The 16,495-nt window shown below is 29.8% G+C and overlaps 1 protein-coding gene across 1 annotated transcript in view; it reads right to left on the bottom strand.

Annotated features, from left to right (window-relative positions):
• The window catches only part of LOC111699332 (calcium-activated potassium channel slowpoke), a 42,737-nt gene extending 26,243 nt beyond the window's left edge, over positions 1-16,494 (bottom strand). Inside the window, exons 1-10 of the mRNA XM_023469978.1 lie at positions 16,359-16,494; positions 15,505-15,614; positions 13,491-13,573; positions 12,098-12,100; positions 10,734-10,825; positions 9,024-9,126; positions 7,792-7,885; positions 5,456-5,553; positions 3,319-3,408; positions 1,114-1,212 (exon numbers count right to left, since the gene is read on the bottom strand). Coding sequence (XP_023325746.1) covers positions 1,114-1,212; positions 3,319-3,408; positions 5,456-5,553; positions 7,792-7,885; positions 9,024-9,126; positions 10,734-10,825; positions 12,098-12,100; positions 13,491-13,573; positions 15,505-15,614; positions 16,359-16,462 — 876 coding nt within the window. The 5' untranslated portion in view covers positions 16,463-16,494. The remainder of the gene's footprint in view (positions 1-1,113; positions 1,213-3,318; positions 3,409-5,455; positions 5,554-7,791; positions 7,886-9,023; positions 9,127-10,733; positions 10,826-12,097; positions 12,101-13,490; positions 13,574-15,504; positions 15,615-16,358) is intronic.
• Between the last annotated feature and the right edge of the window lies 1 nt (position 16,495).

Raw genomic sequence — 16,495 nt, 5'->3', positions numbered from 1 at the left:
ACAGTCCTTTAAGTATTCTGTAATTACATTTACTTTACAATCCTTTAAGTATTCTGTAACTACGTTTACTCTACAGTCCTTTAAGTATTCTGTAATTACATTTACTTTACAATCCTTTAAGTATTCTGTAATTACGTTTACTTTACAGTCCTTTAAGTATTCTGTAATTACGTTTATTCTACAACCCTTTAAGTATTCTGTAATTACGTTTACTTTACAGTCCTTTAAGTATTCTGTGATTATGTTTACTCTAAAGTCCTTTAAGTATTCTGTAATTACGTTTACTTTACAGTCCTTTAAGTATTCTGTAATTACGTTTTCTTTACAGTCCTTTAAGTATTCTGTAATTACGTTTACGTTTATGAACAAGTATGAACAATTGTTAAAACTTCCACCACAATGATATTGTGTTCACTGGACATTGTTCTTTAATAGTGTTATTTTCCTCTTATTGTTTTATTTGATGAGGTTCTTAGATAGATAGATAGATAGATAGATAGATAGATAGATAGATAGATAGATAGATAGATATATAGATAGATAGATAGATAGATAGATAGATAGATAGATAGATAGATATAAAGATAGATAGAGAGATAGATAGATAGCCACAATTTACAAAATTGTTTGGAGATATTTGGTAAAATAGATTTCTTTTTATCAAAACAATGTGAAATAACGGAAAACCGCACAATATTTAGTGAACCTCTTAAAGCAAAGGGGGGGGGGTCTTTTGGCGCCCCTGCATTCAATTTTTTTACATTCTTAATTTTAACTTTAAAACTTCTTGACTTAACTCTATCCCGATTAATTTTTTTAATATAAAAGGATGTGGGGGGAGGGATTGGATTGATTAGACTCTTACTTTAATGTTTAAGGTATAACTGGGGAGATAAAGTAATTGGAAAGATGTTTCTCCTTTTTTTTAAAGCACAGCATTAATATTTTATATAATTAGTTAATCAATGTCAAAAATTATAAATGTTGAATAAAAGAAGAATAAGATACCTTTTTTGTTTTGTTTCAAAAATTTTATTCATAACTCACCTTTTTTCCTTAAATTAGATTTTTTCTCTAGATATACAACTGTACTGTACATTAGGGTGTACATACGCAATAACAGTACCTGGCCATTTCCGGTTGTGCTCTGAGATGTCCGGTCGTCATGATAATATTTGAAGCCAGAGTAAAGAATCCTGGGGCTAGACAGGACTAAACAAAAACTTACTTCAAAATCAGGCAAGATTCTGTACCACAACCAAAGCCAAATTTCACTTTCCATCTGATCTCTATATATTTGCAACCTGATAGTGTAACTTTTTTATATTACCAATTTAGACTTTATTATTTAATAGCATTTATAGTTTTAAATATCTAACGTCTACGACATTGGGCTGTCAAGATATATGGATCAAAAAATAAGTTATCTTCTTTTATCCAGCTTAACAACAATTTTTTTTTTCTTTTTCAAATATTTTTTATGCAACATGTTTTCTAAAATTAAGCATTTTTTTAAAGACTAACACAAGGAAATTGCATTTAAACTCAGGTTTTTTGAAATAGTGCTGTTCAGAATAATTGTAAAGGAGATCTTTAAAAATTATACTTTGAGTTTTGATAGAAAAGTTAAGATACATTTTTACATACATTTTTACGGTGTACAGACTACAGAGATCAGAACTTTTTACGAACTATCGTTAATCTTAAACACTTGACCTCGATATTCAGTTTGGGACTTTTAAAATTGAGGATTAAAGCTTAATTCTCTAATTCAAGTTACTCCTGCAGGATATTACCACCACTGGATATTTATTCCTGCAGGATATTACCACCACTGGATAAGGATATTACCACCACTGGATATTTATTCCTGCAGGATATTACCACCACTGGATATTTATTCCTGCAGGATATTACCACCACTGGATACTTATTCCTGCAGGATATTACCACCACTGGATATTTATTCCTGCAGGATATTACCACCACTGGATATTTATTCTGCAGGATATTACCACCACTGGATATTTATTCCTGCAGGATATTACCACCAATGAATATCCAACGTACAAGTGTTGACTTCATGTTATACAATTGTTTTTCAATTAGATTTTATTTCAAGCTGAATTTAAAGTTTTCTCTAATGTTTTGTTCTTGATATGTTTGAAAAAGTTGTTGTAATGGTTTGATGGAGAATACTTTATCTAATTGTAACAGATCAGTTACTGTCTCTAACTTCATTATCTCTACTAGGTACAGTTAGATCCATAAAATAGTGGAATAAGAAGACGATATTTAAAGGGACTGACCGGCAATGAATGTTAGTTAAACTGAGAATGCAGTTCTGTGGAAAATCAATCTTTGATATCCTCATAGATTGTTCTTTTTTAAAGGGAGTGTTCGCGAAAAATGAAAGGGGGTATAGGCTTAATGCGATAAAAAAGTGCTTTTGATCGCTTCTAATCTTACTTCTATCTGTTGCGTCTATAAGGATAAAATTGTTGAAGACGTCTCATACCGAATAACATGGCGCCCATACAAATTCAGAAAATTGCAACATACAACTTAGACTGTAAAAAATCAATTTAATTTCAAACAAATCATTCAGATATTACAACCTATAGTTATCGATTATCTTTATTTATATATAATATGTTTTAATTGTTATGATCTGAGAGTTACTTATAAAAACATTTATTCCTGTTTCGAGGATTTTTGGAAATGAAGACGACATTTTCATATTTTCCAGGAATGTTCGAAAACAAGTTGGAAGCTAAATGTTATTTTAAAAATTAAAATCAAAACATATTATGAAAAATCAACTATATACAAATTTGGCGAAAGATAATCGATGACCATAGGGTGTAATATCTGAATGATTTGTTTGAAATTAAATAGATTTTTTACGGACTAAGTCGTATGTAGCATCTTTCTGAATTTGTAAGGATACTACGTTCTTCGGTATTAGTCGTTTTTAACAATTTTCTCCTTACAGACGCAACAGATAGAAGTAAGATAAGAAGCGATCGAAAGCGCTTTTTTATCGCATTAAGCTTATACCCCCTTTCATTTTTCGCGAACACTCCCTTTAAGGGTTGATTTTGAGAATCCGTTTTTAAAATTTTTTTCAACAATGACGACGAAAAAAGTATTAATAATCAGTTGTATAGGAACAGGTCTAGAAATAAAAATTAACTATTATCATCGAAAATAAGTAATCTTATTCAGTTATTAGTTTCTGTTATGTATCATTCACGGGCAGCCGTATTACATTATCTAACTATCTATATCTATCTGTTCATCTATATATCTTTATACCTGTGCAAGAAGGCCAAATTTGACTTCGTTCAAGCAAACTGCTTGATCATCTCGCCTCCAATCCCAACCAGGGATATTTAACAAGAACGCCTAATTAATTAATCAATTAAATTATTTATCGATCAATTAAATAATTGACTAATTAATTAAATAATTAATCATTATTGCATAAATCTTTATAAATCAATCAATCCATTGATAAATCAATTTTATATACTTATATTGTAACAATCAATCAATCCATTGATTTTTACTTCTTATATATCATGTGTTAAATAATTAATGTTTTTAACAGATCTTTTATCAATTAATTAGTTTATAAATCATTCGAGAAAAAGGTTTTGTCTTAATTCTTTCAATAAATCTATTTGGAAATATTAATTTTCATAATTTTTGCATTAGAGCTTGCAACCTTTGAATCAATGTGCGTTGTTGACTGTTAAGCAAAGACTTGTGAAAGTAAGAAAGTAATTTCTCAACTCAGTTTTTTATGACATTGAAATAATTAAGAAGTTGTTGATTGTGGTTGCACAGAAAGTAGGTTGTTACAAGTTTTAAACGTACGCGTATGGTCGGAGAATGTTGACATGTGACACAGGTTATAACATCCATTTTTTTAAAAGCTTTTCAAATAAATAGATTTTATATCTGTTGCAATTAATCAATAAAAAAGTTTTTAACTACTTTTGATTTTTATTAAACACCGACCAGTCGTATTTTTCAATATCTGTTCAAAACTAACTATGAAATTGAAAAAGTTGTGAAGCTTAAGCATTTTAGTATTAGGCGTTTTAAATCATAACAGAGAAACACTATTTGTGACAGGGTAATCGAAAATTTAATTTCAAACTAAATCTCAAAATTTTGAAGAATTTTTTTTGGTTAAACTTTGAATTGGTGGTAAAAATTTTGAGTTAGTAAGCACTTGAAGAAAGTTCGTTTGAAAAATATGTTATCCCTTTTGTCTTCCTTATATCCATTGTATAAATTATAAAATTTCAAGAAGATTCATTCAGACCTCAACTAGATATAGTTCTACATTGTATGAATAACATGAATAAATAAATATATTTAAGATTTCTTTTTAACCAGAAATTTATACAGAAGAATTCTTAACAATTTGTACTTTCAAGAGTTTATAATTCTAAAGGGATGTGTTGTTAATTTGAAAAGGGTTTGGGTACTCTTCTGATGTACACTGTACACATGGTGTAATATTTATTTTGTTGATTTCAAAATGACTTTATATATACGTAGTTAAAAAAAATATATTTCAATCTGAAATGTGAAAATTGTATAATCTACGAAGAAATCTATTAAGGAACTGAGTTTTTGCTACAAACTTAACTTGTCTAATTCCAAAATCTTTACAACTCGATGAAGTAGACCTTTGATATTTCAAACTTAGACTATTTGATCCAACAGAATTCATAGTTCGAAATATCAAAGGTCTACAACATCGGGTTTGCACAGATATAAAAGTTTAAAAACAAGAGTTTCTTGAAAGAACTCAGTTCCTTTAACCCTATCTCTGCTGGGGTACTTGAATAATGTAGAAGCTGTATTATAACCCGGGTATAATAATATTATTTGATTACCTTGCTTGAATAATGTAGAAGATGTATTATAACCCGGGTATGATAATATTACTTTATTACCTTGCTTGAATAATGTAGAAGATGTATTATAACCCGGGTATGATAATATTACTTTATTACCTTGCTTGAATAATGTAGAAGATGTATTATAACCCGGGTATGATAATATTACTTTATTACCTTGCTTGAATAATGTAGAAGATGTATTATAACCCGGGTATGATGATATTATTTTATTACCCTGCTTGAATAATGTAAAAACTGTATTATAACCCGGGTATGATAATATTACTTTATTACCTTGCTTGAATTATGTAGATAATGTATTATAACCCGGGTATGATAATTTTACTTTATTAGCTTGCTTGAATATGTAGAAGCTGCATTATAACCCGGGTATGATAATATTACTTTATTACCTTGCTTGAATAATGTAGAAGCAGCATTATAACCCGGGTATGATAATTTTACTTTATTACATTGATTGAATAATGTAGAAGCTGTATTATAACCCGGGTATGATAATATTACTTTATTACCTTGCTTGAATAATGCAGAAGCTGTATTATGACCCGGGTATTTTCACAATAATTCTTCAAAGATATCACCCGCATAATATTAGCTGCGTCTTCCCAAGCTGAAAATAGCATTGATATTCATTAATAAAGAACATTAAAATTATATTCTAAAACTTGCTACACAATTCCGGCGGTAACATTCTTTCTTACAATGGTCAGCAATTATATCAATACAATAAGGCGTCATTTTATAATTATTCTCGAACAAGAATTTTTCAAATTACAAGTTTACAATGTGAACTTATTGAGAAGCTTCTGAAAGACATTTGTTAGAATATTTGTATTTCTGCAGTTTAAACGCTTTTAAAAATTAAAATAAAAAGTAGCTTTTTGTTTGTATTAAGTTATACGACGACTGTTTGTTTTCCTAAAATTAATTTTCTAATTTTGGAAAAATTACTTGACTGATTTAAACTGATAAAAATAGAACCTATTGTTACCATTTAAAAGTGTTCAAAAAAAAGAAAATGGAGGGCCTGAAACTGATGTGAATAAGTCTACAGAGTAAAGGAAAAATATATTTACATTATAAAAAAGAACAAATAATTTTTGATACTAATGAGTTAAAGAAAGCTGGAGCTTTTATACAGACTCTCTGAGGCGGTTTGATGGTTTGAACCTCCTCGTTTCAGTTCGTCATAACTTCTATCCCTATTTCGGCCTATTTTCTCGTTTTCCGTGGGGCAAGCCAATTGGCTTGAATTCAAATAGAACTTTGGTGTCAACGGTGGCTTGGTTTTCCATGCGTTAACCCTATTCCTGCTGGGGGGGGGTCAATTTGACCCTGTAGTTTTTTTTACATAACTCAAACAGTATTGAGGCTGTTGAAATTTTCTGACTTTTCTTACATACCCAAAGCCCTCCCTTTAGGCCTAAAACCAGGCTTTAATACTAACTGCCTGAATGACTGCCTTTGCCTGTAACAAACTAAATCTTTGTTTTGACCCACTTTCACTTGTCAGATTTTGATTAAATTTAGCTTTTTGGAAAGCCTTTGACATAAGGAAACGAATTGCACAAGTTTTGTGTACTGTCTCTGGGCGGTAATGTAAACACAAGACGGATGTCGAAGCCTGACATGGGATCCATCTTCCACATAACAAAATCAATGAAATATTCTGGTCATAGGAAACTATTATGTGAATTATCAAAATTATCAAAATTTAATGCTTTTACCTTCCACGGACACTAAACGAACACTGATGCATATTCTTGTTTACAAATTCCGCCCAAAGAGAACTGGTTTTAATATGTACGCAGAGAATACGCAACAGCAATTAACTTTCCTTGCATTACATTCTTGAACGTATACATATCCCAATATATTATACACGAGGCAACTTATCATCCGACCCACTGCTATAGTTGACTATAACTCTTTATTTAAAGATAAGCCTCTCTCCATGCTTACACTATTTTTACTTGATCTAATAATTATAATGGTTATTTTTATAACTTATAATGTTCACTGTTCATTCTTAAAAAAGCGTCAATTTTACTAAATATAATAAATGAACGACTTTCTATTTTCTTTGAAAGGTCTAATATTAAGCCAAGAAAAGCCACTTCATATAATAAAAAAGTGAACCGAATTATTTCTCAAAATAATTTTCTGAAGAACCAAATTACAAAATCAAAATTATGAACTTGTAAAGTTTTAATTAGGAAAGTTTAGATAATTCGGTTGAATTCAATATTAATATATAATATTTGTATTGGGAATTTTTCAAAAACATTTTACAGAGTTTATAAATTGACATGAAAATTTAGGTCGATAAATTGAATTATTAATAAAATTTTTATACATTTTTTCTGTGGGCTGGGTTTAATTTGAAATTAACTAAGTAAACATGAAATATGAAATTAGAATTTATTGCTCATTTTAATATTAACCTGTCATGTTGAAAATTTCCACAATTGTTTAAATTATACAATATATTGTTTTAACTTGGGAACCCTGTTTTGCTTGTAAACTAGTTTTTGCCTATGAAAGTGAACCTTCAAAGCTTGGAATTTTAAACCAAGCTGGGAAGGCCCAAAGAGCTCTGTCACGTATAGTACAACAATCAAAATTGTGGCAAATTGTTAAAGAGATTTAGTTTATGTATATATTATATAGATATAATGTGAAATAAATAAATTGATTAAGAGGTTCAGTTTATGTATAAATTATATAGATACAATGTGAAATAAATAAATTTGATGTTGCCATATAATTATACCAGTAGTTTCAAATTCTATCAATCAAATTAAATGGGTCTTTATAATATTATGATCATGAATAGTTCATTGCTTACTTGGATCGGGTGAGAATTTATTACATAAAACAAGAACCGCAGAAGCGCGGTCAACAGCAACACGTTGCAGGTCATAGGGGTTCAACATAGTTCCCTGAATACAAATATTAGAATACTTGACATGTTGCAGGTCATATGGGTTCAACATTGTTCCCTGAATACAAATATTAGAATACTTAACATGCTGCAGGTTCCCTGAATACAAATATTAGAATACTTGACATGTTGCAGGTCATATGGGCTTAACATAGTTCCCTAAATACAAATATTAGAATACTTGACATGTTGCAGGTCATATGGGTTCAACATTGTTCCTTGAATACAAATATTAGAATACTTGACATGTTGCAGGTCATATGGGTTAAACATTGTTCCCTGAATACAAATATTAGAATACTTGACATGTTGCAAGTCATATGGGTTCAACAAAGTTCCATGAATACAAATATTAGAATACTTGACATGTTGCAGGTTATATGGGTTCAACATAGTTCCCTGAATACAAATATTAGAATACTTGACATGTTGCAGGTCATATGGGTTCAACATTGTTCCCTGAATACAAATATTAGAATACTTGACATGTTGCAGGTCATATGGGTTCAACATTGTACCCTGAATACAAATATTAGAATACTTAACATGCTGCAGGTCACATGGGAAACAACAATCTTTGATTAGGCCTGTTTTCTTCTTTGTGTAAAATTTTATTCTTTTTCAATAAAATTACTACATTTCAACCCTGTACTCCAATATTCAATTTAATTTGCAATTTAATTCTGTTTTCATTCACCCCCCCCCCCTCCTCCATGATATTGGAACTCTATGGGTATCTCAAACCGAGTATTCAATGAATATTAAATGTATTCAGTTAGATAAGAAATGTCGGATAGAAATAGAGCGGAACACAATGTTAAATTAACTAAGAAGAAATCTTTTAATATCACGTAAACGGTGAAACATTTAAATGATTAGAAAACATATTGTGTTGATTTAACCAAAATGTTGATAATTACCTATTTAAAAATCAAAATATATTTTGCTAAAACATTCTTCTTCAGATGGAATTGTTAATGTAGAATGTGCGGTTGTCAACTTGATTAATACAATTTTAAATATAAAAAAATTATGGGCGATTAAATTCATATTTTTGTTTGGAAATGCGGGAAATTGACTAGAAATTGCGGGAAATATTGGATAAACAAAATGGCTGACAATATGCTGTAGTTTACCTGGAAATATGTTACCCTGGTTTTCTCCCTTTTAAGAAGTCCCTCAAATTCCAGATCCGGTTCATTCTTGTTCAAGAATACTATTTCACAGTTTACATCCTCCCTTCATAAAATATACTATTATTGATAGATCGCACTAGACGAGTCAGATGAAGAAGGTCAAATTTATGAGATATTACTGGCCCAACTTAATGACCTCGTAGCTTTTCTAGATTTTACTTTAATCACATCTATGTAAAGTTAGATATTAGATTTTACTTTAATCACAACTATGTAAAATCAGATATTGATTTTACCTTAATCACAACTATGTAAAGTTAGATATTAAATTTAACTTTAATCACAACTATGTAAAGTTAGATATTAGATTTAACTTTAATCACTACTACGTAAAGTTAGATATTAAATTTTACTTCAATCACAACTATGTAAAATCAGTTAGATATTAGATTTAACTTTAATCACTACTACGTAAAGTTAGATATTAAATTTTACTTCAATCACAACTATGTAAAATCAGATATTGATTTTACTTTAATCACAACTATGTAAAATCAGATAGTGATTTTACTTTAATCACAACTATGTAAAATCAGATAGTGATTTTACTTTAATCACAACTATGTAAAGTTAGATACTAGATCTTTCGTATAATTTACTTTAGTTTGACGTAACAAATCGACTTACATAATTCCAAAACTATTAGAGAAAATTGAAAGGAAAAGATTACTTACGAAAAACAAGATAATTTTAAAAAATAGTCCTCCTTGTAAAAATGGCCAATTTTCAAGAACATCCTTTTTTTAAACTAGCCGATATATGATTGAAAGATATATGAAAGATGAACAATAAGAAAAAGAAGAAGAAATATAAAAATATCTAAAAATTTTCATCTGATTCCATATAAGTATTTAAAAATATTGTAAAATTTAATTTAAAATAAATTATTAAAAATGTAGAAATAAGTCAGTACAGGTTAAAGCAAATTGAACTTTAATTTCAGCATTTTTAGATATTGTTAAGAATGTGTCTGCTGTTTTCATTTATTAAAATGAGAGCTATGGATGCTTTGATATAACGAAATTATTAAAGAAAGTATATGGTTTCTATTAATCAAACCCCTTATGAATGATCCTACACAAATGCCATATTTTTACGAATTTTTTAAGTTTTTGATTCAACAAACCACTAGTTTGATTCCCAAATAAAGTGCCCTTGACGTATTTGGTCAGATTTTAATAATTCAACAATGTTCTGCAATATTTTTGCTTATTTAAGCTGTTTATGTTTATGTTTATGTTTATATGTTTATATTTATGTTCATGTTCATGTTCATGTTTATGTTTATGTTTATGTTTATGTTTACGTTTATGTTTATATGTTTATATTTATGTTTATGTTTATGTTCATGTTCATGTTCATGTTCATGTTCATGTTCATGTTTATGTTTATGTTTATGTTTATGTTTATATTTATGTTTATGTTTATGTTTATGTTTATGTTTATGATTATGTTTATGTTTATGTTTATGTTTATGTTTATGTTTATGTTTATGTTTATGTTTATGTTTATGTTTATGTTTATGTTTATGTTTATGTATAAAGTTACTTTATGTTTTAGTGTTCCTTTCGTGTCATTAAAAAGCTATTGAATTTAAATTTAAAAATAGTCTCTCATGCTTGGTAGGACACCATGTAAAAGAAAGTCTACCTGGCTGGATGAAAAAAATCTTTTAGAAAATTTTTAACACTGTCGTAGTTGATATTCCCACAGACAACGATAAACTGCCGCTGGTTGTTCATCTAGAAGAAAAAATTTTATTTGTTAGGATACAGGGGATCCCCTTTTTGGGTGCTATTGGGAAGGGGGGGAGGGGAATCAAATGTCAATGCCATTTTAGAAAAACCAAGTATTAAAAATAGTTAGTATGGCTAAAAAATTCAAAACAAAATTAACGTAACTTCAATTCAAACTTTGTTTATGACTGATCTAGGATTTATCCGCAGAAACGTTGCAATTGCTAAAAACTTTGTATGCAAGTTGTTCATATTTAAAAACTAACCTATTGAGAAACCGAAAGTCAACAAAAACATTTTTTATTTCATTTCAGTATTTTTTTAAACTGCTTTGTCAGATTTCAAACAATTGTTTGCAAGAGAAGTACTATTTCTTTGCTTTCAATGATCATATTTAAAAAAGTACCAATGCTAATTAAAAATGCCATCTCTGCAACTTTAATGGAGGATCAGTTGAGATTACACACAATTGTCTCTCTAACCAATATTCGCACCCATAACATCATTTTTAGCAACAATTCAAAAGTGGGAAAAAGGCACAAGTCCCTTATCAAATTCGATAAATATTTATCTCTTTATCTTTTAAACAAAATTTTAAATCATGAATTGCGTTTTTCCTTTTCAATATTTAAAGTATGCAAATATGCAAATATGTTAACTTGAGAAAATGGGGGTTTTTAATGGAAACATGTTTTGGAGATTAAAAAAATCCCACAATGACTCCATTTCTTCTCAAAACTTCAAATATTGAATTCATGAATTAAATCATAAATCGTTACTCTTAGCTGAAAACTTTTAAATGCAATGGAGTTGAGCGCTTTAAATGAGTATTATATTAGGTTGGAAAACCTATTTTGTCAGGAAGTTAATAGGAAAACTGTTATTTACAGAGATGCTCATTGAGTTCAAAAATGTAAACCACATTTTTTCCTTAGACTTTTCCTTAGACTTAGACTTTCGGAGTTCTTGCAAAAAAAAAAAAAATTAATCCATTTATTTAAAAGTTCCCAGCTGTTTAAAATTAGATATATAGATGATTGTGAAAGCAAAAATGTCTAATTTTTTGGGGGGGAAATTTCGAAGAAAACTTTCTTTTAGTACGCTGGGATAATATACTCTTACATTAACATTTATGAATTTTCTTTTTTGTAATGAACGGACCCCCCCCCCTCCTCCCCTTCAAAAATATCAAAGCATTATTTTTTTGCAGAAAGCAAATTAAAAACTGAATTTCCCAGATACGTATCTGATATGTTATGATGAAAGGATGAACGTTACCTGCTGAAAATAAAAAATATGATAATGTGTTGTGTGAGTTATTAATTGTTATTTTCTTATAAAATATAAACTTAAAAATATTCACAAAACATTATAAAAATTAATAAAAAAAACAACAAGGACAGAATAAACCCNCATTTTAAACTGACATGTCCCCTTCTCTGGGTATTTTTAAAAAGCTTTGTGAAATTGTACACAATATATTAGGGTTTTACATTCAATACCGTCTTTTGAATATTTTTAATATGGTACCCCTGAAAGTTTTGTCTAATTAAGTAGGAATTAAATATCAATGTTTTTGATTTTGAAAACTGTCTATATTTTATTTGTGTTTTCTGTAAAAGTGAATTGCACATGTCTTGCTTCAGAAACAATATTGAGGAAATCTTGAGAATTAACACTTTTCAAGCTTTTCTCAATATTGACTAGTCGAAGGTTTTAAGGGTGCAATTTTGAATCAGATCTGCCCCTCTTGAAATATGAGATTAATTAAGTCCCTTTGAGAAAGCACGATAATGTTGGATTTAAAAAGGTTTAACAAGTGCTCCCTGCTGAAAACAAAAAACAAATTTCCTTAAAAACTAAATTTCAATCTAATTTTTATAAAAGTTTTGAAAGTTTTTCAAACTTGTTCTCTTCTTATAGTTCAGGATTAGGAAAACTCATAATTTCGTAAATGTAAAATGAGAAATAAAGAGAGTTTTAATTTTTGTGGAGAAAATTATTATCTAAACTTTAAAAAATAATTTGAATTTTTTTTTAGAAACTTTTATTTTTCTATTTACTCTGACGTCTGGTTTCAAAACTGGTTCCTTGGGGGTGGGGTGGGGGGGGGGAGGTGATACTTTAATCTTATACAGTAGTTAGTTTTAATTCTATGTACTGAAATACAAACATCATGCAGTCTAATATTTAGATGGGGGTGACCCCCCCCCTCTATGGTCTCCCGACACAAAAAAGGATAAAATTTGTTTTTCAAAATAATCTTTCTATAAAATTGTTATTAAGTGAACAAACATGCAGTACAGTGCAAATAGATTGTTGAGTACAATAGATGGCAAAGTAGTGTTTGTGCACTCTCACAGCTGTATTCTTGCATCAAAAGTGTCAACTCAGTATTGTGTCCGACAAAATTATTACTAATTGTGATAATTTTAGAATAAAGAGTTTATCTTTCAGTGAAAAAGGTGCAATTTTATGCCTTATTTATTTTCTGTTTTTACACTTTTTTATTTAATCTTGAAAAACATGTCAAATAATTTGAGAAAATTTCGTTTTCTTTGTTAAATTTGACACTTGTGACGTCGTGTATAATTGATCCATTTCTCTGTTGTCACCTATTGTACTTGATAATCTATTTGCAGTACAGTGTATACAAGTATATAGTGAATACCTCGAATGCTCCAGCATATTTAGGTTGGTTTCCAACCAATTCCGCTATCTCAGGTAGATTACTAGCAAAGGAGGCAATTGCACCTAAAAAGAAATGTTCATGGTTAGTTTTATTATAAGATTTTGTGTCGGAAGGATTTAAATCTTTGCCACAAACTCTGATTTTCTAATCACTATATCTTTGCAGCCTAATATCGTAGACCATGACCTCAGATATCTCAAAATATGGATTCTGTTGAATCAAGGAGTTCCAAGTTTGAAATATCAAAGTTTAACACCATCATCAGGTTCCCAAGATATAGAGGTTGGAAAATTTATGTTTGTAGCAAAGTTCGACTCAATTCCTTTGGAAACAAACCTTTATAAGAGTCAACCTATTTAACTTACACCTTTTAAACCAAGCTAAGAACATTCCAGTAGTTCTNGGGTGTGAATTTGATCCCCTCCATGTAGTTTTTTTTACATAACTAAAAAGTATTGATCTGAGACTGTTGAAATTTTTCTGACTTTTCCTAAATACCTATAGCCCTCCCTTTAGGTTTAAAACCGGGCTTTTATACTAACTGCCTGACCCCTCTTTTCCTGTAACAAACTAAATCTTCGTTTTGACCCACTTTCAATTTTCAGGTTTTGGTATTTTTAATTTTTGGAAAACATACGGCTACAACATAAGGAAACGGATTGCACAAGTTTTGTAAAGAAATTTTTGCAAATTATTTGCTTACAAACAACCTGTCAAAAGAAATTTGCACATAAGAGCTTTCAATTATGCATCATTTGTCATATTTGGACATCAAACATGGAATTTAGAAGGGGGGATCGAATTGACGCCCCCCCCCCAGTGTATACTTGTTTTCAAGTACCCCAACAGGGATAGGGTTTAGAGGTTCATGAGTTATGATCGACCACACAAACAAACAAACAGAGATTACTACTTTATATACATATACAAAATAAATTATTTCCTGATGAGATGGAATTTTTGCGTAAATTATTATCTTTGTATCCATTATATTTATCGTTGTTTTATTTTATAACACTTAAAAACCACAATACGGAAACAAATAACAAATATGCATTCTTAAAACAAGTATGACTTTATTCAGGGCGCTTTGCGACCCTTTTCCTGTAACAATTTTAGCGTTGAAATGTGTCTTTTAAGTATCCATTTTTTCTTCGAAATTGTGAAATTTTCGCAGATTTTTCAGTATACATTGATGCATGTCTAAAATCGAGATTTTTTTTGGACATAAACCTTCCCTAGGGTCATGAAAGTTAGTGTTTACTGGATACAACAAACAAACAGACAAACCAGCCAAATATAATTAAATATAGATCAGATTTTGTTTCTGGAACAGTTTCAAGATTAGATCAAGGGGTTTAAATATTTAAAAACAAAAGTGCTTTTTGCTTCAATTTTGGTGGTTTTGCTAGAAAAGTAATTTATGTACCGTGCTCGTGCTCTTGATAAAAACTATAAAGATAATGATGGAAACTAAAAGGAAAAAAATACATTATAATATTAAAACACACCCAAAGAAGAAAATGTATGACGGTAATGAGTTCAAATTAAGCATTTTTAAACCTGCCAGTTTTGGACACTTCCTGCCTTATTTTTAAGCCTGCCAGTACTGGACACTTCCTGCCTTATTTTAAAACCTGCCAGTATTGGACACTTCCTGCCTTATTTTTAAACCTGCCAGTATTGGACACTTCCTGCCTTATTTTTAAACCTGCCAGTATTGGACACTTCCTGCCTTATTTTTAAACCTGTCAGTATTGGATACTTCCTACCTTATTTTTAAACCTGCCAGTTTTGGAAACTTCCTGCCTTATTTTTAAACCTGCCAGTATTGGACACTTCCTGCCTTATTTTTGCTTTTTCACTTCTCATAATATTTAACGCAGGATTTGGATAAGTTGCTTTTCGCAGATGTTTTTTATTTTTTTGAAATTTATTTTTGAAGAACGTATTTTTGACGATAACAAAAACATTGTGCCAAAAAAATGCTGACCTGAGAGGTATAACACCATTGTTATTTTTCCTAAATCAGTTACAGGGTAGTAATCTCCATAGCCAATAGTCGATGCAGTTATAACCAACCAGTATACAGTATCCCAGTATCTAAAAATATATATGTATATGATATATAGTTATCACCAAGTAGTATACAGTATCCCAGTATCTAAATATATACATATACGGGATATATAGTTATCACCAAGTAGTATACACCAACCCAGTATCAAATATATGTATGATATATAGGATATATAGCAATCACCAACCAGTATTTGATGTATCACTGTAAGCATAAATATCACCAATTTGCTGAATAAGTGAAAAAAGTGAGAATCAGAAAACTTTGGATCAAGAAGACGACATTAAAGCATTACTTAAGTGTCTTCGATGTTGTTACAAAGCAAGTGATCTTACTAGTAATTTATTAAATCTCTTTATCAACTGTAATGATTTTGTGGGACACTGTAAAAATGCAATGTCTCATTATCATCTCATGTCCTTTGGAATATATATAAAGGCATAACTTTAGTTTAGAGAAGTCTTATTCCTATTTCAGAGTTTTCAGGTTCTATATCACAATGATTAGTTGGATTGGGACGAAATGAATAAAAGAATCCCTGCAAATAGAAGGACTAAGTAAACCTCGCATATCTCTGAAAGAAAGATCCAACTGTGTCCAGTATTGTCGATAGATCGATTACATCATCAGGCCTTATTCTGACAATGTATGGAGGACAATGCGCTTGATTATAACAATTAAGGAATCTTACTAGGACTTAAAAATAAAAACATAGTACTCAGTCCCTTTAGATATTAAGTACTCAGTCCCTTTAAATTAGATTTTACCTGAGATTGCCTGGCTCTCGGGCATTTGCATATTCATGATACCAGTCTCCTGTATTCTCTAGTAGATAAAACAACCCAGCAAACCAGAGTAATACACCCAGCATATTAGATACAAGCTAAACATATATATATTCATT

The sequence above is a fragment of the Eurytemora carolleeae genome, unplaced genomic scaffold (assembly GCF_000591075.1).
Source record: "Eurytemora carolleeae unplaced genomic scaffold, Eaff_2.0 scaffold344, whole genome shotgun sequence".
NCBI lineage: Eukaryota > Metazoa > Arthropoda > Copepoda > Calanoida > Temoridae > Eurytemora > Eurytemora carolleeae.
The sequence above is the reverse complement of the archived record's forward strand: the minus strand, read 5'-3'. Positions and strand labels throughout refer to the sequence as shown.